At 50.9% G+C, this 20,807-nt stretch overlaps 1 protein-coding gene across 1 annotated transcript in view; it reads left to right on the top strand.

Annotated features, from left to right (window-relative positions):
- The window catches only part of AK8 (adenylate kinase 8), a 128,361-nt gene extending 109,156 nt beyond the window's left edge, over nt 1-19,205 (top strand). The window contains exons 12-13 of the mRNA XM_079927432.1: nt 17,532-17,612; nt 18,733-19,205. Coding sequence (XP_079783558.1) covers nt 17,532-17,612; nt 18,733-18,970 — 319 coding nt within the window. The 3' untranslated portion in view covers nt 18,971-19,205. The remainder of the gene's footprint in view (nt 1-17,531; nt 17,613-18,732) is intronic.
- Nucleotides 19,206-20,807: the final 1,602 nt, after the last annotated feature.

The following is a 20,807-nucleotide window of genomic DNA, read 5'->3' as shown; positions in this document are numbered from 1 at the left end:
TCTAGTCAAAGGGACACCCCGTGCTTGTAAGAGGAGGGTCTGCTGACTCCTTGGGCCTTCTGATAGACCAGCAGTCACTTCACTGGACAGCAGAGCATTCGTGTGCAACTGGGGGGTGGAGGCCGACCCTGACCACGATGTGCATTGCAGAGGAGAAAAGTGGCGAGATGGGCCTCCCTCCTTGCATAAGTTAGAATCTCTAATATCACACGATAATAATATTGGCTGAAATAACGTGGGCTGTTATTACTTGCCGGACCCAACCCTAAGTGTGGGGCCGAGTCTCTTCTACCCCATCCCCATCGTGGAGCCAGAGAGCCTGGGGCTTGCCCAGGGTCACAAAGCTCTCGAGCGCGGATGTGGAGAAAGCATGTGAGCGTTGATCTGAGAGTGCAGCTCTGGCCGCTGGCCAGGCTCTCCTCCCAGCTCTGGGTGCCAAAAGTGGAAGCAGAAGAAATTCTTTCTCAGGCATCCACCGGGGGATCGAAGATATGAACCCCAGGGTTTTTAAATCATTTATTTTAGGGGTGTGTGTGTCACGTGCGCACGTGTGTTTAGCGCCCGTGAAATCCAGACTTAGAAGCCAGGGGAGAGAGCGGAGCCATTTCAGAGGCCGGCCAGTTGGCCAGGCTACTGAGAGCAGCAGACCCTTGAGGCAGAGCTCTGATGGTCTGGGGTGCATTGGGGGGCGCTCGCCCAGGCCTCGAAGAGTGAACCGGGATGGTGGGCATGAAGGTGGCGTCTCTCAGAGCCAGGCACCCGCTGGGCCGCGTTCTCCCTGCCCTTCAGGCCCAGAACCGTGGACTCGAGTTCTCTCTTCCGGAGCAGCAGAATAGGCTTCCTCTTCTCTGCGATTTCCTTCCAAGCACACGGCAGCGTGCTGATTGGCAGAGCTTCACGATGGGTCCAGGCTTGCCCCTAACTGCGAATAATGAAACCCTGAGCAGCTACCTTGTGCCGACGGACAAAGTCGGGCCTGGAGGAAACCCTTAGCTCAGGATGCGTCCCTGGTGAACTGCCCTGGGGGACACTGGGCCCTCTGGGTGACCCAAGGGACCCCTGAACTCTAGACGTGGGCGTGCTGGGAACAATACAGCGGCTGTGGACTTCCCCTCCCCCCTCCCCCACAGAAAAGGGGGTCAGGGCCCTGGTGTGGCCACTGTCCTGAAGCCAGCATCGGAATTGTCAGTAAAAGCAAAGGCGATCCTACGCTGAGCCCTTTTAATCACCTAATGGCAGGAGACACCCTGGCCGGGCTTCTCCATATTACAGCCGCGACACGGACGCGCACAATTGAAGTATTTGAGAACGATGAAATATGCATGGCTATCAGTGACAGCCCCATAAAGCGCGGCAATTAGCCGCGTAATCCGAGAGAGAGGGAGCCGGCCCTCGCAGCCCGTGGCTCCCCATTAGTTAAATGCATTTTGTACGTCCTCATCCCATCAAATCAACTAACACTTCCTTTAATTGGTTCATGAATTATACAGCCGCCCCGCATTATAATTTAATCGCCTGTAAACATTCATAGGGCCCCGCTGTAAAGCGGGTCGCGCTCATTAATTCGTTAATTTCAGCAGATGGAAGGGGAGCTCGGATGCGCGGTGGCAGAACAGAGCGCCTTGGGCAATGGAAGAAGGAAAAAAAGGTGGGGGGCCGTTTAGGTTTTTTAAGGGCTGTCAGAAACTCAATCTGTGAGCTGTCAGCAGCCCGGACCCGTCCCCACCCCCTCCACTCCACTGGCTGCTTCGGGAAGTGACTGGCGGATTCATCCGAAGGCTTGTCAACCGTCTTTAAACATCAAGCCAGCGGGTAAACCGAGCCCAATGTAAATTAATTCTTGTCTTACGGCCCCCCCTTTCTCTGTCCCCATGAATATTTCATGGCGGGCAGCATAAATATTAATTCTAATAGCTCTGCACAGTGGTTATTATTTCTGTTTTATGACAAATATTCATAAAATATTCAGGACCCTTTTTTAGAACATTTACACACTTGATTGTGAATTTCCCCAGTTTCCTGGGGACACTGTAAACATATTGGGGTTCTCTTGATGGACTTTTCCCCCTTAATTAATACCACTGGTTATTAATATTTAATCAGATTTAGGTTTTTCGAGAAGTAAAACCTATTAGGTGGGAGGGCCGAAGGGCATTTTCCCCCTTCAGTCTGTGAAATGGGAGAGTCTGTTTCTCTTTGACACCTGGGTGATCTGACAAAGGATGACCTCCCTGCCTTTTTATCTTGAAAACAATATCTTTTCTGCATGTGTCTGTTCTCCTCTTACTTTTTAACCGAAGCTCTGGCAGCAGCCCAACTTGCTGTAATGAAATTCTTTGGAAGATGTCACTGCAATATTTATGCAAGGTTTTAACATAATTTTGGAGTAATTAAAGTGTGGGTTTAACAAACACAGTGGTGGAATCCTTAGGCAAGACAGCTGCGACTGGGGATGAAGGATCTTTTGGAATCCACATTATTTATCTTTAACCCTGAGAGGCAGCTGTGCACGGCGTCCCCAGGGAGACAAACTGAGGCAGGCGTCCCAGCGGCTGGGGAGCCGTCGGTCAGGTGATGGAGGACACAGATGAGCTGGTGACTTTGGCCCGAAGGAGTCTGAGGTGGGGTTCAGTGAAACTTGAGGTTGGGATGCATGGACAGTGTGGACCTCACCCCACTCGCTCCCCTCCTAAACTGCTTCAGGGTCGGTCCCTTTCCCACTTTCTGATTCTCACCAGAGACTTCAGGGATGTTCCAACAGCTGCAGGGAACAAGTGATGTTATTTTACACGTAGGAAGGTAGTGAAAGAGCGACCTAAAGGCAGCTGGATCTGGAGCCCAGCCTGGAGGCAGCACTTAACCTCTTGGGAGCCTGAGTTTTTTCACCTTGAGATGGGCAGGATCACAGGACCTTACTTGGATTAAATGGCGCGACACACATGTGTAATATGCTTGTTAGTGCAGGTGCCTGGCACGTAGTAAGTATAGAAAGGTTTGCAATGAAGGTGATGATGGTGATGGAGGAGATTAATGAGCGGCAAAGGGTTAAAAATTGAAGCCAAGAAGTAAAATGCTTTTTGCTAGAGAGGTTCATGGAGGAAATCTCCAGCTGTGGAAAGGGTTAAAGCAAAAGCTTCTCTGCAGCACCTTATTAACAAAAGTAGAGAGTGGAAAAGGCAAGAGTGGAGATTCGGATGGTGGCCGGGACATGCTTATGTAACTCTTCACCAGGACAGGTCTTCATGTGCCATTTGTCACTGAGGGAGACTGGCTCTGGGAAAGGAAACCTCCAAATTAATTCCCCTCCCCCTCCCTCGGCTTCCCTTTTCCGGGGAGCGGCAACGAGGTGAGTGCACTTGTTTCCCAGGCGGTCCAAGGGTCCAGGTTTTGCGCACCCTGCTCTCTGGTCCCTGAAGCGAATTCCTGCTCCTGGAGCAGCGCCTGGGATGCGCGCCCGGTAGCAGGGCGGCTGAGAGGAAAGCACATGGTGGAGGCCCCCTTGCCAGAGCGTCTGCCCATCTCCTGCCCCACAGCCCTTCCAGTTGATCTGCTTAAAGTAGAGGAAGGTGGCTCTGACTCCAGCTGACTCTGCAGCTCAGCCCAGAGAGCTAAAGCTGGGCCACACATTTGGGATTTGAGGTTTGGGGTTTGCGCTGAGCAGTGGACACCAAGACCTCCTCCCTCTCCCCTCCTCCCTCCCTCTCCCCTCCTCCCTCCCTCTCCCCTTCCTCCCTCCCTCTCCCCTTCCTCCCTCCCTCTCCCCTTCCTCCCTCCCTCCCTCTCCCCTTCCTCCCTCCCTCTCCCCTTCCTCCCTCCCTCCCGCCTCCCTCCCTCTCCCCTTCCTTCTTCCCTCCCCGCCTCCCTCCCTCCTTCTTTCCTTCCTCCATCTTTCAGCAGATTCATGATGGTGTGCTGTGCTCAGCTGCACGGACACTGGAGCCGGCTGCCTGCGTTTGCATCCTGGCTCCACCACTGTGTTAGGCAAAGTTCTCCAGAGAAATAGAACCAATGGATGTGTATTATATATAGAGAGAAAGATTCATCGTAAGGAATTGGCTCATGAGGTTATGGAGACTGACAAGCTGCAAGATCTGTGGGGTGAGTCCGAAAGCAGGAGCCCCAGGAAGGGCCAAAAGGCAGGAAGGCTGAAGTGGGGTCCAGTGAGCCTTGAGGATGGGGTACATGAGCTTGTCAATCCCACCTCCACCCCACTAGATCTGAAGGTAGGAGAAAGCCAATGTCCCAATTCAAAAGCAAGCAGACAGGAGGAATTCTCTCTTACTCGGGAGAGGGTCAGCCTTTTTGTTCTATTTAGACCTTCAACTGATTGGATGAGGCCCACCCACATTAGGGAGGGCAATCTGCTTCATTCATTCCACTAATTAATTTTGTTAATTTATTTTATTGAGGTATAGTTGATTTAAAATATTGTATTAATTTCTTCTGTATCCCACTAATTTAAATGTTAATCTCATCCAAAAATACTCTCACAGATACACCCAGAATAATGTTTGTCCAAATATCTGGGTACCCTATGGCCTATTCAAGTTGACATACAAAATTAACCATCATGGCCACTTTCTAGCCGGGGCACTATGGCAGGTTGACTCTCTCTGTCCCTCAGTTTTCTCACATGCTATAATGGACATAATAATAATCCCCTTGTAAGGTCACAATGAGGAGTTATGACCTAAGGTAGGTCAAGTCTTAGAAGACTGCCTGCCATGTAGGCCCCATAGATATTCTGTCTTATCATCACACACTAAGCAATTTGTATGGATTTTCATATTTAATCCTTAAAATAACTTTGCAAGGTACTTTTTTTTTTTTTAATCCTCACGTATGGAGACTTGGAGGGTAAAAATGGCTGGTCCCACAGTGGGCCAGAAGGTGGCGCTGGAATTTGAACCCAGGTCTTTCTGACCTCAGAACCCATGTCCAAGCCAGTCCCCTTTTCTCCACTGCCACACGAATGCACTGGTCCCTGCCTTACAGCTGATAGCCTGGTGGAGGATGGGCATGCAAACAGGAAGCTGTGTTCACATAAATGGGACCGCATACTTTAAGGCTCCTGGTGCCTTTCAGGGCACATGTCGCAGGTTGGGTTCTCCTGGAAGCAGAGGCTGAGACAGTCATGGGGTGGAAAAGGCTTTGTGAGCAGGTAAGAGCTGAGCCAGGAAAAGGGATGAAGCAGGATGGGGCAGGGGGAGCCATGGGATCAGGAGGCAGGCTGACCCAGACTCCACCGGCCCAGCAGGGACCTCCTGAGGGAGGGCTGTGTGGGGCAGAAGTGGCCAGGCCCTGGTACCCGACCGTGCTCATTCACTGGCCAAGGGCCACCCCAGAAGAATGTGACCTTGCTCAAAAGCTTGGGTTAAAAGGTCCATCAGTCGGTGCATGAATAAACAAAGTCTGGTCTATCCATACCCTGGGACACCATTTGGCCATAAAAGGGAAGGAAGTTCTGATACATGCCACAATGGGGATGAACCTTCAAGACATTAGGCTAAATGAAGGATGCCCGGCACGTAGGGCCACGTGGATATTCTATGTTGTTATTATGCATTAAGCACTTTATATGCACTATTATGTTTAACTTTTAAAACGACCTTGTGAGGTCCTCTTTTTTTTTTTTTTCCTTAATTTTCCTAAACGGAGACTTGGAGGGCCACGCATTGTGTGATTCCATGTGTATGACGTGTCCAGATGAGGCAGATCCGCAGAGACAGAAAGCAGACTAGCAGTTGCCAGGGGCTGGGAGCGGGGGGGTGGGGACAGCCTTCTCACGGGTACAGGGTTTCCTTTGGGGGTGATGAGAATCTCCCAGACTTATATCGCGTTGACGGTTGCACACGCTGTAAATATGCTAAAAAGAACTGCACTGTATGCTTTTAGGGGGGTGAATTATATCTCAGCAGCTATGTTTAAAAACAAAAAAAAAGAACATAGGGTTCAAGTCCCTGGAAGATATTTACAGCTGGAGGCTGTCAGCTGACCCTGCCCCTTACAGCTGAGACACAAATTCTTTCTTGAAGCGGCGGATCCGACGGAGCGTCCACGTGTCGGCCAGACCACGGGGCACTGACAGAATGTTCACCAGCCCAGTCGTCCTTTCGGGACTGAACTGGTGTCCACGCCAGCATGCGTCACGGTTGACCAGCGTTGATCTGTGTTCCCACTGTCAGGAGGGACCCCAAGGCAGCCAGGTGCTGGTGCGGCTGCAGGTGCTTGAGCGCAAGATAGAAGGCACAGCGTGGCTTCTGGCCACTGCACAGGGAAGACGGGTTTCCAGGAACACACAGGAACGTCTCACACAGAAGAACACCAGCTGGGTGGTGAGCCAGGCCCCCTCAAACACAGACACGGAGCTGAAGGACGACCGAAGGAAAGGCAGTGATGAGTGTAGGTGCCCAGTGGCCCCTGAGAGCCGTTTTGGCCCCACCCAGGTGATTGCCCTGCACTGATGGCTGACTCGCTGACCTTCTGTGGGCACGAGAGATGCGGGGAGAGGGCAGTGTTGCCAGAGTTTGGACACCGGGCCTGCCTGGACCCGGGGGAAGCCAGAATTTTTAGAGTCCTCCCGTGTCCACACACGTCCAGTCTGAGAGCCACTGGTATAGCTGGCGCCCCGAGTTGGCAGAGACTGGCTAGTCCTGGAGTGTAGCTCTAGCTTGCTTTCCACTTGTCCACTGTCATTTTTTTTGCCTTAAGCTCATCTGCCTTTCTCTTTGGGAAAAGTTTGCAGAACTTTCTGACTTCCAATGATGTGCATTTCATGATCATCTAGGAAGTGTCTGGGTGGCCGTGTACAGAGGAATTATTCTCTTTCTTCCCAGTGGTGATGGAGGCAGAAATGTTTCAAGGACTCTCAGATGGAGACGGATTATGCAGGAATTTGAACCTGGGGTCATTCTCCTTACACCGGACTGGACTGGGGCACTTTGCACAGCGCGTGCTGAACCGCCAGGCGTGCTTGTTAATTTCCCAGTTAATGACAGTCGTGGAGACTGTTCTTCCTGCCCCTGGAGAGATTTTAGAGGTGGGCCGTGTAGATTTGCCATTATCAATTATGCACAGTTTTAAACAAGAAATGGCCAGTGGGAGCCTTGTTTTCTGAAGGAGTGGGGAGCGGGCGGGGAGGGGACCCTGCAGCGGCTACCTGAGGGCAGGAGGCATGCTGCGCAGGGGTTTAAAATGAGGTTGAGACGTTTGGCCTTTTGTTTTCAAATTGTACTCTTGTCAGAGTAAAAAAGATACATAGTAAAAAATTTAAAACTGTGGCCGGGGACTTTTCCGGTCTCCAGGGAGGCCTTGCCTCCAAACTCTGTCCAGCGTCGCATTCTGTGACGGGAATCAGCCTGCACCTGTGGCTGGGTGGACCCGGGGGCCGATCCCAGAGAGCTGACGGGGCCGTCCCTGTGAGATGGAATAGGGCCTTGCCTGGCATCACAGCTGGTTCCCTCATGTGCTAATCCACTCATTCGCTGCACGTTTATTCAGCCCTCCCCGCATCCCCGTACAAAGGTTGCAGCACAGACAAGGCAGCCCAGCCCCTGTCCTCAGACAGCTCCTCCCACAGTGTACTCAGAGGTGTGGAGCCTTCTGCAGCTGACCCAGTTCTTATTTTTTGGTTTTTTGATAGTCTGTGCGTAATTCACTTGTTCCCTCGAACCACTCTCTCCCAAGTCCTACCATCTTTCTCCGTTCATCATTCCCATTAGAGTCCTCTAACAGCTTGCCCATCCCTCACTGCTGTCCCCACGTGCACCCACCTCTAGACACGATGCGGCCTCTCCCTGCCCTTGGACTAGGCGGAGGCCTTGTCCTGACGCGTCCATAACAATGGTTACTCCTGCTTTGTGCTATCCAACGGCCCCACTTGTTGCGGTCATGTGAGGACTATTTTGCAATAGCTTTGATGTTGCCTCACCTCTCTGATGTGTCGGGGCACACGTTTTAAAGGTGAGCAGACCATTCTACGGTACAGTGTCCCTTGGCCTTTTTTCTTGGTGGCTCTCCTTTCTCTCTGTTTCCTTGCTTCAGTGGCAGTCATGGCAAAGTTCCCCTTTGAGAGAAGACCCCTTGATTATATCAAAGCTTGAGAGCCACTGCTGCCTACGCTCCAGCCCCGAAAAAGGGCTCCGCGTGGCAGAGGCTGAGTCTTGGTTTAAAGCGTGGGTAATTCCGCTGCCTTCCTTCCGGGCTTTGAAGGAACTGGGGAAGGAGGAGTCGTTTGAGCCTTTTTCAGGAAACTGTTTTCCTGGACCAGACTTTCCCAATTTGAACATCAAATTTGGAAACACAAGGTACTAAGGGATCTATTTGTGCGTCCTCCTTTATGTCATTAGTTGTGCGTGTAATTCACATTTGTACGTAGTCTGGATGCAAATCCTTTATCAGACATAGATTTCATAGTTATTTTCTCCCAGTCTATGGCATCTCTTTCATTTTCTTAAGGTCTTCTGAAGAGCAGAAGTCTTTAATTTTTAGATTTCTAATGAAATCTAATTTATCAATTTAAAAATCTATGTGTCATGATTTTGGTGTCATATGTAGGAACTCTTTAACCCAAAGTCACAGAGATTTCCTTCCAGAAGTTTAATTGTTCCAGGTTTCTATTTAGGTTCATGATCCATTTTGATTTAAATTTTGTGTATGGTGTGAGGTATGGGTCAAGATTATTATTATTATTATCATTATTTGCATATGGACATCTAATTATTCCAGCAACACTGGGTGAAAAAACCATCTTTCTCCATTGAATTGTGTTGGTAGCTTTGTTGAAAAGCGATTGGTCATATTTGTGTGAGTCAACTTCCAGACTCTTTAATCCATTGTGTCTAGCCTTTCACTAACACTCATACTGTCTTGACTACTGTGGTTTTGTAGTAAGCCTCAAAATCAATTTGCTCTGCCTTTTCAACGTGTTTTAGTGATTCTAATTCTTTTCCAGAAAAACGCTCCACATAAATTTGAGAATTAACTTGTGTGGAATCTTCAGAACACCTTCTTGTAATTTTGATTAGAATTGCATTGAATCTGCAGAACTAGTAGGATTGACATTTTAACACTATTGAGTCTCTGAGTCCATGAACATGGTATAGCTCCCCATATGTATTTAAGTCTTTGGTTTCTTTCACCAGTGTTTTGTAATTTTCATCAGACAGATCTTATACATATTTTGTTAGCTTTATACCTAAGTATTTCATTTTTATATTATAGTAAATGGTACTTTAAAATTTCCGTTTCCAGTTGTTTATTGCTAGTGTCTTGAAAAGTTGGTTTATATTTTGTTTATTGGTTTTGTAGTCTGTGAATTCACTAAACCTACTTATTAGCTATAGTGACCTTTTTGATGATTCTTTGGGGCTTTGAATTAGATGATCGTGTCATCTGCAAATAACACAGTTTTATTTCTTCCCATTCCATTTGTATGCTTGCTATTTCCTTTTCTTGATATATTGCACTATCCAGGACTTCCAGTAAGATGTTGAATAGGAGTTGTGAAAACGGACGTCCTTGCTGTGTTCCCAATCTTAAGGGGAAAGCATTCAATCTTTTATTTATTTATTATTTTTCAAATTATTTATTTATTTATTTATTTATTTATTTTGGCTGTGTTGGGTCTTTGTTTCTATGCATGGGTTTTCTCTAGTTGCAGCGAGTGGGGGCCACTCTTCATCGCGGTGCGCGGGCCTCTCACTGTCACGGCCTCTCTTGTTGTGGAGCACGAGCTCCAGACGCGCAGGCTCAGTAGTTGTGGCTCACGGGCCTAGTTGCTCCGCGGCATGTGGGATCTTCCCAGACCAGGGCTCGAACCCCTGTCGAGCCCGCGGATTCTCAACCACTGCGCCACCAGGGAAGCCCAGCGTTCAGTCTTGATGTTAGCTGTAGTTTTTTGGTAAATACCTTTTATTAGACTGAGGAGGAAGTTACCTTCTATTTCTAGTTTGCTTAGAATATTTATCAGGAATTGATATAAAATTGTGTTAAATGCTTTCCTACATCTATTGAGATGATTATACAGTTTTCTTCTTTAGTCTAATAATATGGTTATATTGATTGATTTTCAAATATCGAGCCAGATTTTCATTACTAGGCTAAACCCCATTTATTGTAATGTATTATTCTTTTTATGTATTGCTGGGTTCAATTTGCTAATATGTTATTGAGTATTTTTGCATCTGTATTCATGAGGGATATTGGTCTATAGTTTTCTTGTAGTGTCCTTGTCTGGTTTTTGGTATCAGGGAAAGGCAGCCTAATTAATTAAGTTCTATTCTTTCCTTTTCTATTTTCTGAGTATGTATAGCATTGGCCTTATAATTAGTATAGAATTAGTACTATTATAGGTTCATATTTTCTGGTCCATCCATTTATTTGTATACATATGTATACTAAGAACCTCATTAAATTGTTAACTTGTTCAAGGCTAGAAATCCACCCCTCCTCCTACCTTCATCATAATGTCTATTAACCACACCATTGTGCTTATTTTTTATTGTGAGAAAATATGCATAACATAAAATTTCATATTTTAACCTTTTTTTTTGGCCATGCATACAGCATGTGGACTCTTAGTTCCCCGATCAGGGATCGAACCCATGTACCCCTGCAGTGGAAGCCTGGAGTCTTAACCACTGAACCATCAGGGAAGTCACCTATTTGAACTATCTTTAAGTGTACAGTTCAGTGGTACTAAGTACATTCTCCTTGTGCAACCGTCACCACCATCCATCTCCAGCACTTTTCCATCTTCCCAAACTGAAACTCCATCTCCACTAAACAACAACTCCAAATTTCCCCTCCCCCCAGCCCCTGGCTCCCACCATTCTTTTTGTTTTTTGGCCGAGCTGCTTGGCTTTGCGGGATCTTAGTTTCCTCACCAGGGATCGTACCCGGGTCCCCTGCAGTGAAAGCGCTGAGTCCTAACCACTGGACCATCAGGAAGTTCCCCCACCATTCTGCTTTCTGTCTTTATGAATTTGACTAATCTAGGTACCTCATATAAATGCCATTATATAATACTTACCCTTTTGTGTCTGATTATTTCACTTAGTGTAATGTCTTCAAGGTTCATCCACGTTGTAGCAGGTGTCAGGGTTTCATTCCTTTCTAAGGCTGAATGATATTCCATTGTGGGTGTATGTCACGTTTTGTTTATCCAGTCATCCACTGATGGACGTTTGGGTTATTTCTGCCTCTTGGCTGGTGTGACTAATGCTGCCGTGAACTTGGGTGTGCAAATATCTGTTGCAATTTCTGCCTTCCCTTATTTTGGGTATATATCAGAGGTGGAGTAGCTGGATCACTTGTTGCACCATTTTACATTCCCACCAGCAATGCACAAGTGTTCCACTTTCTCCACAATCTCACCAGCCAACACTTGTTATTTGCTGTTTTTTAAAGTATTTATTTATTTGGCTGCGCCGGGTCTTAGTTTGCGGCACGCGGGACCTTCGTTGGCCCGTGCGGGATCTAGTTCCCTGACCAGGGATCGAACCCAGGCCCCCTGCCTCGGGAGCACGGTCTCTTAACCACTGGACCACCCAGGGAAGTCCCTTTGCTGTTTTTTTGATAATAACCACCCTGCTGTGTGTGAAGTGGTATCTCATTGTAGTTACATCATGGTGCTTTGTATGGAGTTTTGCACAGAGTAGAGACTTATTGGTTGAGATCAAGAGGCTAATAAGGGCAGACCCCTGCCTCTGGACAGAACGGGACATCATATTTATTTAAAGCCAGTTCTTAGATGTCATATCGCTCAATTTATCAAATCTATCCATGGGTCCAGAGAAAATTCTATCCCTCTGTCCCCAGTGAGTTTAGCTCTGGAGCAGGGGGTAAGCTTCAAGGCTTTTGAGGAAGAGGCTTCCTTTGCTCCCCAGACAGAGCCCCAGGCAGTATGATCAGAGGGGTCATAATGGGGGTGGGTCAGGAGCTCCCCGCTGTCATTCACTGTCTGTCATCAGTGCCCTGGGTGACAGTGTGTGAGCCCTCTCCTCTCTGGGACTCAGTTTCCCCATCTTGTACACGGAGCGATTGAATCAGAGCAGTGGTTCTCAAAGTTGGCTGCATACAACAATCACTTGGGGAGCTTTTAAAAATCTCCGCTCCCAGGCCTCCCCTTGGGCCAATTATAGCAGAATCCCTACGGGTGGGGCCCAGGCCTCAGTATTCTCAAAGCTCCCCTTCCGGTTCCAAGGTTTGGCCAAGGTGAGACCTGGGATAACAGCCATGCTTCCCGTACCTGCCTGAGCAGGAGGATCACCTGAGCTGCTGACTTACAAATACAGGTCCCGCAGCCCCTCCCGTGGAGGTTTCGTCTTGGTAGCTCTGGGAGGGCTGCCTGGAATGTTTTGTTTTGTTTTGTTTTTTAATAATTATTTTTTGAAGAATAGACGATTTACAATACTGTGTTAGTCTCAGGTCGGAATCTGTGTTTTAGACAAGCCCTGCAGATGGTCCCCAACACCAGGCAGATCTGGGAGACACGGGATCAGAGCGGCACTTCTGCAGCCTCCATGTGCACACACATCCCTGTAGACTCTGATTCAGTGGGTGGGTGGCGGGGCTGGTACTTTTGCTGCTGGTCCAGGGACCCCACTTTGAGGCGCGAGGGATTAGAGGTACCTTCCAGCTCCCCCCTGAGGCAGCCACCAGCCTGAAATTCTGCAAACCCCAAGGCAGGCGTAGCTCCCTGCCCCGGTGAACCCAAGCACATATGCCAGGGGTGTCTCTGCCCGGTGCGCCCTGCTTTGAATATTCTTTGCTTTCACATTCTGTCTTTCCTAGCTGTTATTGTAAATGATACCCGAAACCGGCAGGTGGGGCACGCACAGGGCAGCAGAGCCGAGTGGGCTCCCCGCTCTCCCCGCCACCTGGCTGTGGCACCAGGTCGCCGTGAGCCTGGCTAATCAGAAGCTTCCAGCGTGGAAGCACAGCTCCTCCCCAGAGAGGCTTTTCCCAGCGACGTGTTTCAAGTACCAATTTGGTGTCCTTTGCGCTTCTGATCTCGCCAGCCTTTCACAAGCCATTCCCTTGAATGACGACAAGCGATCTTGATATGCTGGGTTAAAAATCTTTCAACGGGGGCTCCTTTGTTTATGAAGTAGCATCCATTATCACGGATTTCCAAACTGGCTCCCTTTCTACTGGCGTCGGCATCCGGAGCGGCACCGTCAGCCGCCAGCTGCGGTGACAGCCACGTTTTGGTGTTGCTGTTGGGCCTCTCAAGTTCTGGGGGTGCGGGGGGGGCAGCATGTTTGGAGTGTAAGAGATGAAAGCACATTGAAACATCTGTGCTCCGGTGTTCAGACGCTCCTGATCTCGCATGTTTTATTTGGGGGCTGTTATTTCGAGGCACGTGGGGAATGGAGATCATTGTCGAGAATGTGCGGGGGGAAGAGGTGGGTTTTCATGGCTCCCGCCCACGCCCCAGGCTGTGCTCACTTCGTGGAAGGGAGGCTGCAGCTTTCATCAGCTACCAGCGAGGGGCTTCTTGGCAACTGGGCAGAAGTGAACCTCAGCAAACGGTGTGGGCAAAAAGAGAGAACGAGAAGAAAGTCAGTGGGAGACGCTAGTCTTTTTTAAAATTTTTGGCTGCGTTGGGTCTTCGTTGCTGCACAACGGCTTTCTCTAGTTGCGGCCAGCGGGGGCTTCTCATTGCAGTGGCCTCTCTTGTTGCAGAGCACGGGCTGTAGGCGCGCAGGCTTCAGTAGTTGTGGCTCGCAGGCTCCAGAGCGCAGGCTCAGTAGTTGTGGCACACAGGCTTAGTTGCTCCACGGCATGTAGGATCTTCCCGGCCCAGGGCTTGAACCCATGTCCCCTGCATTGGCAGGTGGATTCTTAACCACTGTGCCACCAGGGAAGCCCGGGAGATGCTGGTCTTGAAGGAGAGCATTTGGCTCATGTTTGACTCTTTTTTTTTTTTTAATTTACACATTTTCCAGAAGCAGGTGTGGAGAGACTAGATGTAGTAGATGGCCTTTGGATAACAATTGCAGGAAACCCAGCTCAAACTGGTTTATGCAAAAGAGATTTATGTATTCATGTCGGGGAAACATTGAGGGGCGTTTGGCTTCAGGTACAGCTTGATCCAGGGCCCCAAACAGTGTCTCTCACCATCTCTCTGCTCTCTCGGGGTGGGCTTTATTCTCAGGTAGGCTGTCTCTGGGTGCAGGCCCCAGGCAACCCCAGGCTCCCGTGCCAACAGCTTAGCAGCCCCAGAAAAAGTGAAGCTCCTTTCTCTCTGGCAAGCCTTGGGGCAGCCTCTCATTGGCCTGGCTTCGATCAGTCTGCACCCTGACCCAACTTCTGTGGCCAGCAGGAGCTGGCACTCAAATTGGCCACACCTGGGCCTCCCTCATGCCCAGCCCCACAGCCCGGGGATGAGATAACTCCAAACAAGTCATAGGGATAAGTGGGCATCGGGGTGGCTCCCCAGAGGGGCTCAGGAAAATCGCCAGGAAGCAGTGTGAAGACAGAGTGCGGCATCTGGGGCGGCCCAGCTCTGCCACCTCCTCACGTCGGCTGTGGCCACATCCTTCATTGCCCTGTGAAACTCAGACCGGTGACACCTAACCCTTTTTAAGAACCAGGACCCTTTTGAGAATCTGTTGTGAAACATGGATCTATCCCTTCCCCAAAATCACACGTACTCCATAGTTTGTGTGTAATTTCCAGGGGTCACAGGACCTTCAAGAGTGCCTGGCCCAGGTGTTCTCCAAGGCAGCGGATTCCAGGCACTGGGTGGTGGGGAGGGGGGAATACTGGGCGCCCTCCAATGTCTGCTGAATCAGCATTTCTGGGCCAGGGTGTTGGCATGCAGCAGAGTCACAGTCTCCCAAGGGGCTTCTGATGCACCTGGTCCCCGGGAATTAGGGAAACGCTGATCCCTTCCAACTCCGGAATTTAGCACCATTCTCACCTCTACCAGCTAGTTGAGTTCTTTGGCTGGGATGGAGGAAAGTCAGTCAGGAGGCAGAGAGAGTACATAAATAGAGCACTAGAATGGTGTGCCACCTGTTCACTTACTCCTTCCTTTCCTGAGTGCTTCCCGGGTGTCAGGACACTGGCTGGGGGCTGGTCATGGCTCTGGCCCTAGGGTTGGCACGTGGGCCCAAGAGGCTGGTCCAGGGCCCATGGGGACCAATGTGCCACTGGACCCACTAAAGCTTGGCCTCTTGGCGGCCTGATCAACACACCTGGTGAATTCCTGGGATGCCGGTGAAGGCTTCTTGTTCACTAGCTTAGGAGGAGACAGAGGATCCGCCCTGAAAAGACTCCCACCCAACTGTGAAGGCGGGAAATCGCTGAGTACGTTTTTCTTACACTTAGAGGTGCTTTTCGCCTGAATTTACTTACTCGGAAGTGACATGAACAAGGTGTTGGGTGCACAGTGAGGCTGTCACCGCTACCGCTGTCACGGATGTCGTCCCCAGTGGAAGTTGCATCAGTCATGGGACGCTGATGTCCGAGATGACAACTCTGTTAAATGTCCTGTCTCAGTCCCATACGATGGGCTGGTAACCACAGGGCCTCACTGCAGAGCCTGGCACACGACAGGCACTCAATAAACATAGGCATGAATAATAATTAGAGTAATGAATAAACAGTAAGTGAGCCATAGAATATTCCAGAACTTATTTTTTTAAAAACAAACTGAGGGCTTCCCTGGTGGCGCAGTGGTTGAGAGTCCGCCTGCCGATGCAGGGGACACGGGTTCGTGCCCCGGTCCGGGAAGATCCCACATGCCGCGGAGCGGCTGGGCCCGTGAGCCATGGCCGCTGAGCCTGCGCGTCCGGAGCCTGTGCTCCGCAACGGGAGAGGCCACAACAGTGAGAGGCCCGCGTACCAAAAAAAAACAACAAAACAAACAAACTGAGATGGTTTGATGCCAGAAGACAGGCCCTGGATTAGATCTGTGGGGAAGAGCCAGGACACTTGGTCCTTCACCCCGACCCGCTTCCCCCAGCCGGACCCCAGCCAGAGCGCTGGCACCTCCCACCGGTTCCATTTGCCTCCGGACTGACACGGGGCGGTAATGCTTTGCGGTAGGGCCTGTCCTACACAGAGTGAGATGCTGAGCAGTACCCCTGGCCTCCACCCACTAGATGCCAGTAGCACTCCCCCCGCCCCCCGTTGTGACAGCCACAAACATGTTGCCAAATAGCTTCTCAGGGCAACATCGGCCCTGATTGAGAGCCTCTCTCCTCAGGTTTTATATAAAGAAAGGCTTCCCAAGGACAGATATCGTATTGTATCTCTTGTATGTGGAATCTAAAAAAAATGGTACAAATGAACTTATTTACAAAACAGAAATAGAGTCACAGATGTAGGAAACAAACTGATGGTTACCAAGGGGGGAAGGAGAGGTGGGATGAATTGGGAGATTGGGACTGACATGTACACACTACTCTATATAAAATAAATAATTAATAAGGACCTACTGCATAGCACAGGGAACCCTTCTCAATACTCTGTAATGACCTATATGGGAAAAGAATCTAAAAAAGAATAGATATATGTATAACTGATTGATTTTGCTACACAGCAGAAAGTAACACAACACTGTAAATCAACTATACTCCAATAAAAGTTTTAAAAGGAGGGCTTCCCTGGTGGCGCAGCGGTTGAGAGTCCGCCTGCCGATGCAGGGGACGCGGGTTCGTGCCCCGGTCTGGGAGGATCCCACGTGCTGCAGAGCAGCTGGGCCCGTGAGCCATGGCCGCTGAGCCTGCGCATCCGGAGCCTGTGCTCCGCAACAGGAGAGGCCGCAACAGTGAGAGGCCCGCGTACTGCAAAAAATAAAAATAAAAAAGTAAAAAGAAAGAAAGACTTCCACCGCCAAAGAGGGAAGGGATTAAACCATTTGAACTAGGGGTTCAGGAGATGGATTCTCAGGCAGGCCCAGTCGGAGTCCTGAGTTATCAGAAGTGAGAGCTGTGTCTTTTCTGCTGGGACTGTTGATTTTGAGGGTCCTGCTCCCTTGGGTCCAGGACTCTTCTGTGAAAGAGAACGTGAGGAAGCCCTGCACTAAGCTTGTCACGTGCTTCTTTTCCTTACATCTTCAACACCAGCAACTATCACTGCACCCATTTTGCTGGTGAGGAAACTTGAGTCTGACAGGGTTTGTGTTAGTGGCCCAAGGTCGCCTAGCAGGTCCATGGTGGAGGTGAGATTCTAACCCAAGTCTGTGTGACTCCAGAGAACACGCTGTCCTGCCACAAGGATGGCGCATCTGCTCCCCGAAGCTCACCTGAGTGGTTGCCCCCCCCCATAGAGTCTCCCCTACCCCCGGAAGTGATGGGCGCTGGGCACCGTCCCTGAATCAGGGTGCGGAGAGCTTCCTCGGCAGGGAGGCCGCGCCTGCATCTTTCCCAGGTGACCGTCCAGAGTCTGATACCCCGAGCCTGAGTGATGGCTACCGAGGCTCCACCCACTCTCGGGGGCTGCTGCCCACCCTGGTCTCGGACGAGTGCAGCCTGCGGTTCCCTCCAGCTGACCATGGTGCTTGTTCTTCCTCGTAGGGTGTTTTTCCTGAATGTGCCATACGATTCCATCATTGAGCGGCTGACCCTGAGAAGAACCGACCCTGTCACAGGAGAAAGGTTTGTGCCAGGCTCCACGCCCCGCCAGGGACTCCCTCTCCCCATGTAGCTGACCGATGTTTCCAGGGATGATGCCAGTGACGCCTGACAGAAGACTCTAGAAAGGGGGTTCCCCCAGCTATAGCTCCTCTGCGCTTCCTGTCGGCCCCTCTTTTCCTGGAAGAGCAGCAAGAAAATTAATGTCCGGGGCTCCACAGCAGTTGTTGAAATGTTCGCCGGCTCTGTCCTGGGCTCAGCGGGTGAAATGGCGCTCCAGGCCTCTGCTGTGACCACAGTACATCCCAGATGTGGTTGCTGTTCAGACGCGTCCCCTCGGGAACCAGTTCACCTTCGAGCCCTCCCACAGCTACGGGGGTAAATCCTGAGTTCTATTCCGCATCTGACCAAGTACAATCACTGTGTTGGTGCTGAAATCCAATGTACAGTCTCTGCGATTGCAAAGAGGTAGACGCTTCCATCTTCCCAGTAATCAAGGCCCTGTTTCTCGGTCACCAGACCACGTTTCTCAGTAGGGAGTGAGGAGGGGCTCGAAGGAAATACCAGGATTATCCTGAACTATAGGTCTGATCTGTCGCCTTGCTGCTGGGGGACATCCTTTCACTGACCTGTGTCAAGTACCATGACCTTCACGCGGCCATGCCCCTGGGGTCGCTCCAGCAGTGACGGCGGTACTTCCCGTCATCTCTGCTCACACTTGGTGTTATAATGTCCCATCCCCCATTGGACTCCATAAAGCCAGAGGCAACTGCCTTGCCTGCCACTGCGTCGTCAATAGCAAACGTGTGCCAGGCGTCCACGGCAGCGGATAAATATCGTTTGGAATGAAGAAGAGAAGAAAGAAGGAAGGAAGGGAGTGAAAGAAAGAGGCATTCGGTCCTCGGTATATTACTATGTTCTGTCCTATTACTGATCTGCATTTTTCTCTCCTGGGCAGGGCCTGGGCTTTGGGTCTGTCTGCGGCTCCCGGACCCAGCTGAGGGTGTGCACACAGCTGGTGCAGAGTAAATGTTTGGTGGCGGCGGTGATGGTGACCAGCTTGCTCGGCCGTAGGACAGAGGGCCCCTTTCTGCCCTGTCCTCTGAGCTGGACCAGGGGTCACCTGCTTCCCCTCCTCTCGCAGGTACCACCTCATGTACAAGCCACCTCCGACCATGGAAATCCAGGCCCGCCTCCTGCAGAACCCAAAGGATTCTGAAGAGCAGATCAGGCTCAGAATGGAGCAGTTCTACAGGAATTCCACTGAGCTGCACGAGTTCTATGGGCAGGCCATCACCCTCAACGGGGACCAGGACCCGTACACGGTCTTTGAATACATAGAGAGTGGGATCATTAATCCCCTGCCCAAGAAAGTTCCCTGATGGCTTAAGAGCAAAGGAGCATCCCCCAGGGGAACAAAGTGAACCCTTCTCCCCCGACCTTCTGGAAACTCAGCCAATAAAGAGTGTGGAGTGCAGTCTCGTGTGTCCTGACGGTGAGGCGGCCGGAAGGTTGCCTCGTGTGGGGGTCTGGGAGCACAGGACAGGCAAAGTCCCGGCGAGCAGTCAAGCAGAGTGCTGCGGACCAGGTCAGACCTGGGACGCGCTGTGGCTCCAGCATCAATGTGCTGTGCACCCCGGGGTTGTCACCCGATCCTCGGAGCCCCTCGTTTCTCACAACTAAAACGGGGTAACAACAGTCCCTGCCTCACGGGGTTGCTTTGGGACTAAACGGGATGATGGTGGTGAAGCGCTCAGCACGGAGCCTGGCACATGCTGTGCTCTCAGGAAATGCAGTTTACCGAAGCCGCTGTCTCTAGAGCAGCCTGTCCTGTAGAACTCTCTGGAATGAGGGCCATGCTCTCTGACCGTCCAACACGGCACGGGCTGCAGGTGGCTGCTGAGCACGGGGAACATGGCCACTGCAACTGAGATGTTTTTAAAATTGTCCAAAAAAAAAAATTGTCCTTAATGTTCACGAATTTAAATGTAAATGGGGACTTCCCTGGTGGTCCAGTGGTTAAGACTCCGTGCTTCCAATGCAGGGGGCCTGGGTTCGAGCCCTGCCTGGGGAACTAAGGTCCCACATGCCAAGCAGTGCGGCCAAAAAAAAAAAATTAAAATTAAATACTTCCTTGGTAATGGAAATTGATCTGTGGGAAAAGTAAATTTGCTTAAAAAAAAAAAAATGTAGGGACTTCCCTGGTGGCGCAGTGGTTAAGAATCCGCCTGTCAATGCAGGGGACACAGGTTCAAGCCCTGGTCTTGGAAGATCCCACATGCCACAGAGCTACTAAGCCCGTGCGCCACAACTACTGAGCCCGCACGCCTAGAGCCCGTGCTCCGCAACAAGAGAAGCCACCGCAATGAGAAGCCCGCACACTGCAACGAAGACCCAACGCAGCCAAAAAAAATAAATAAAATAAATAAGTTTATATAAAAGAAAAAAATGTAAATGGCCACATGTGGTGAGTGGTTGCCATGTCAGGGCAGCTCCAGACACACTTAGCTGTTTCCTGAGACCTGCTGGAGCCCCTCGGAAGGCCTGTCTTCACCTCCCACCGAAATAGCCCCTCTGGGTCCCCCAGAGCCCACAGGACCAGGAGGAGCTCCTGGAGGGACAGGACAGTGACATCTTAGGCTGACAGAGTTCTTGATCCTCTTTCATGAGCCCCTCCCCCCACCATTTTTTTTACCTCATTAGAAGGATACTTGGGTGATTCCCTCCATCGACAGAAGAGGACACTAAAGCCGCAGAGGGTAAGTGACTTGCCTGAGGTCACCCGGGTCCGTGGCACACCTGAACCCGGTGTTCTGGTGCTCTCTGCCCGCGGGGCTCAGCAGGCCAGGCCAGCCGGGGCCCAGGACTCCAGCCTCCGGGCTCTGGGCAGCTCGGGGACTCTACGCCTAATGGCTAAAGCCCCTTCCAGCCTGGAGCAGCCCAGAGTCCCTCCAGCAAAGATCTGACCCTGGCGCTGGCCACGGTAGCCAGTGACGTGCCAGCCGGCAGCTGGGGTCCTTGGAGCCAGGCCTCCGGGCCTGCCCTCCTGCCTCTGCCCCGTCACCTCAGACCGAGCCCTGGGCCTGCCCTAGCACCTCCCGGGGCTGGGCCCTCTCTCCAGAGGCAGCATCCCGGCCTCTGCACCTCCCGCTGCCTCGTGGCTCAGCCGCCGGACTCTCTCTCCCCTCACGCTGCGCAGGCACCTCCTGAAACTCCATC

This window comes from Stenella coeruleoalba (assembly GCF_951394435.1).
Source record: "Stenella coeruleoalba genome assembly, chromosome: 7".
NCBI lineage: Eukaryota > Metazoa > Chordata > Mammalia > Artiodactyla > Delphinidae > Stenella > Stenella coeruleoalba.
Note: the sequence above shows the minus strand (reverse complement) of the source record. Positions and strands in the feature narration are given on the sequence as shown.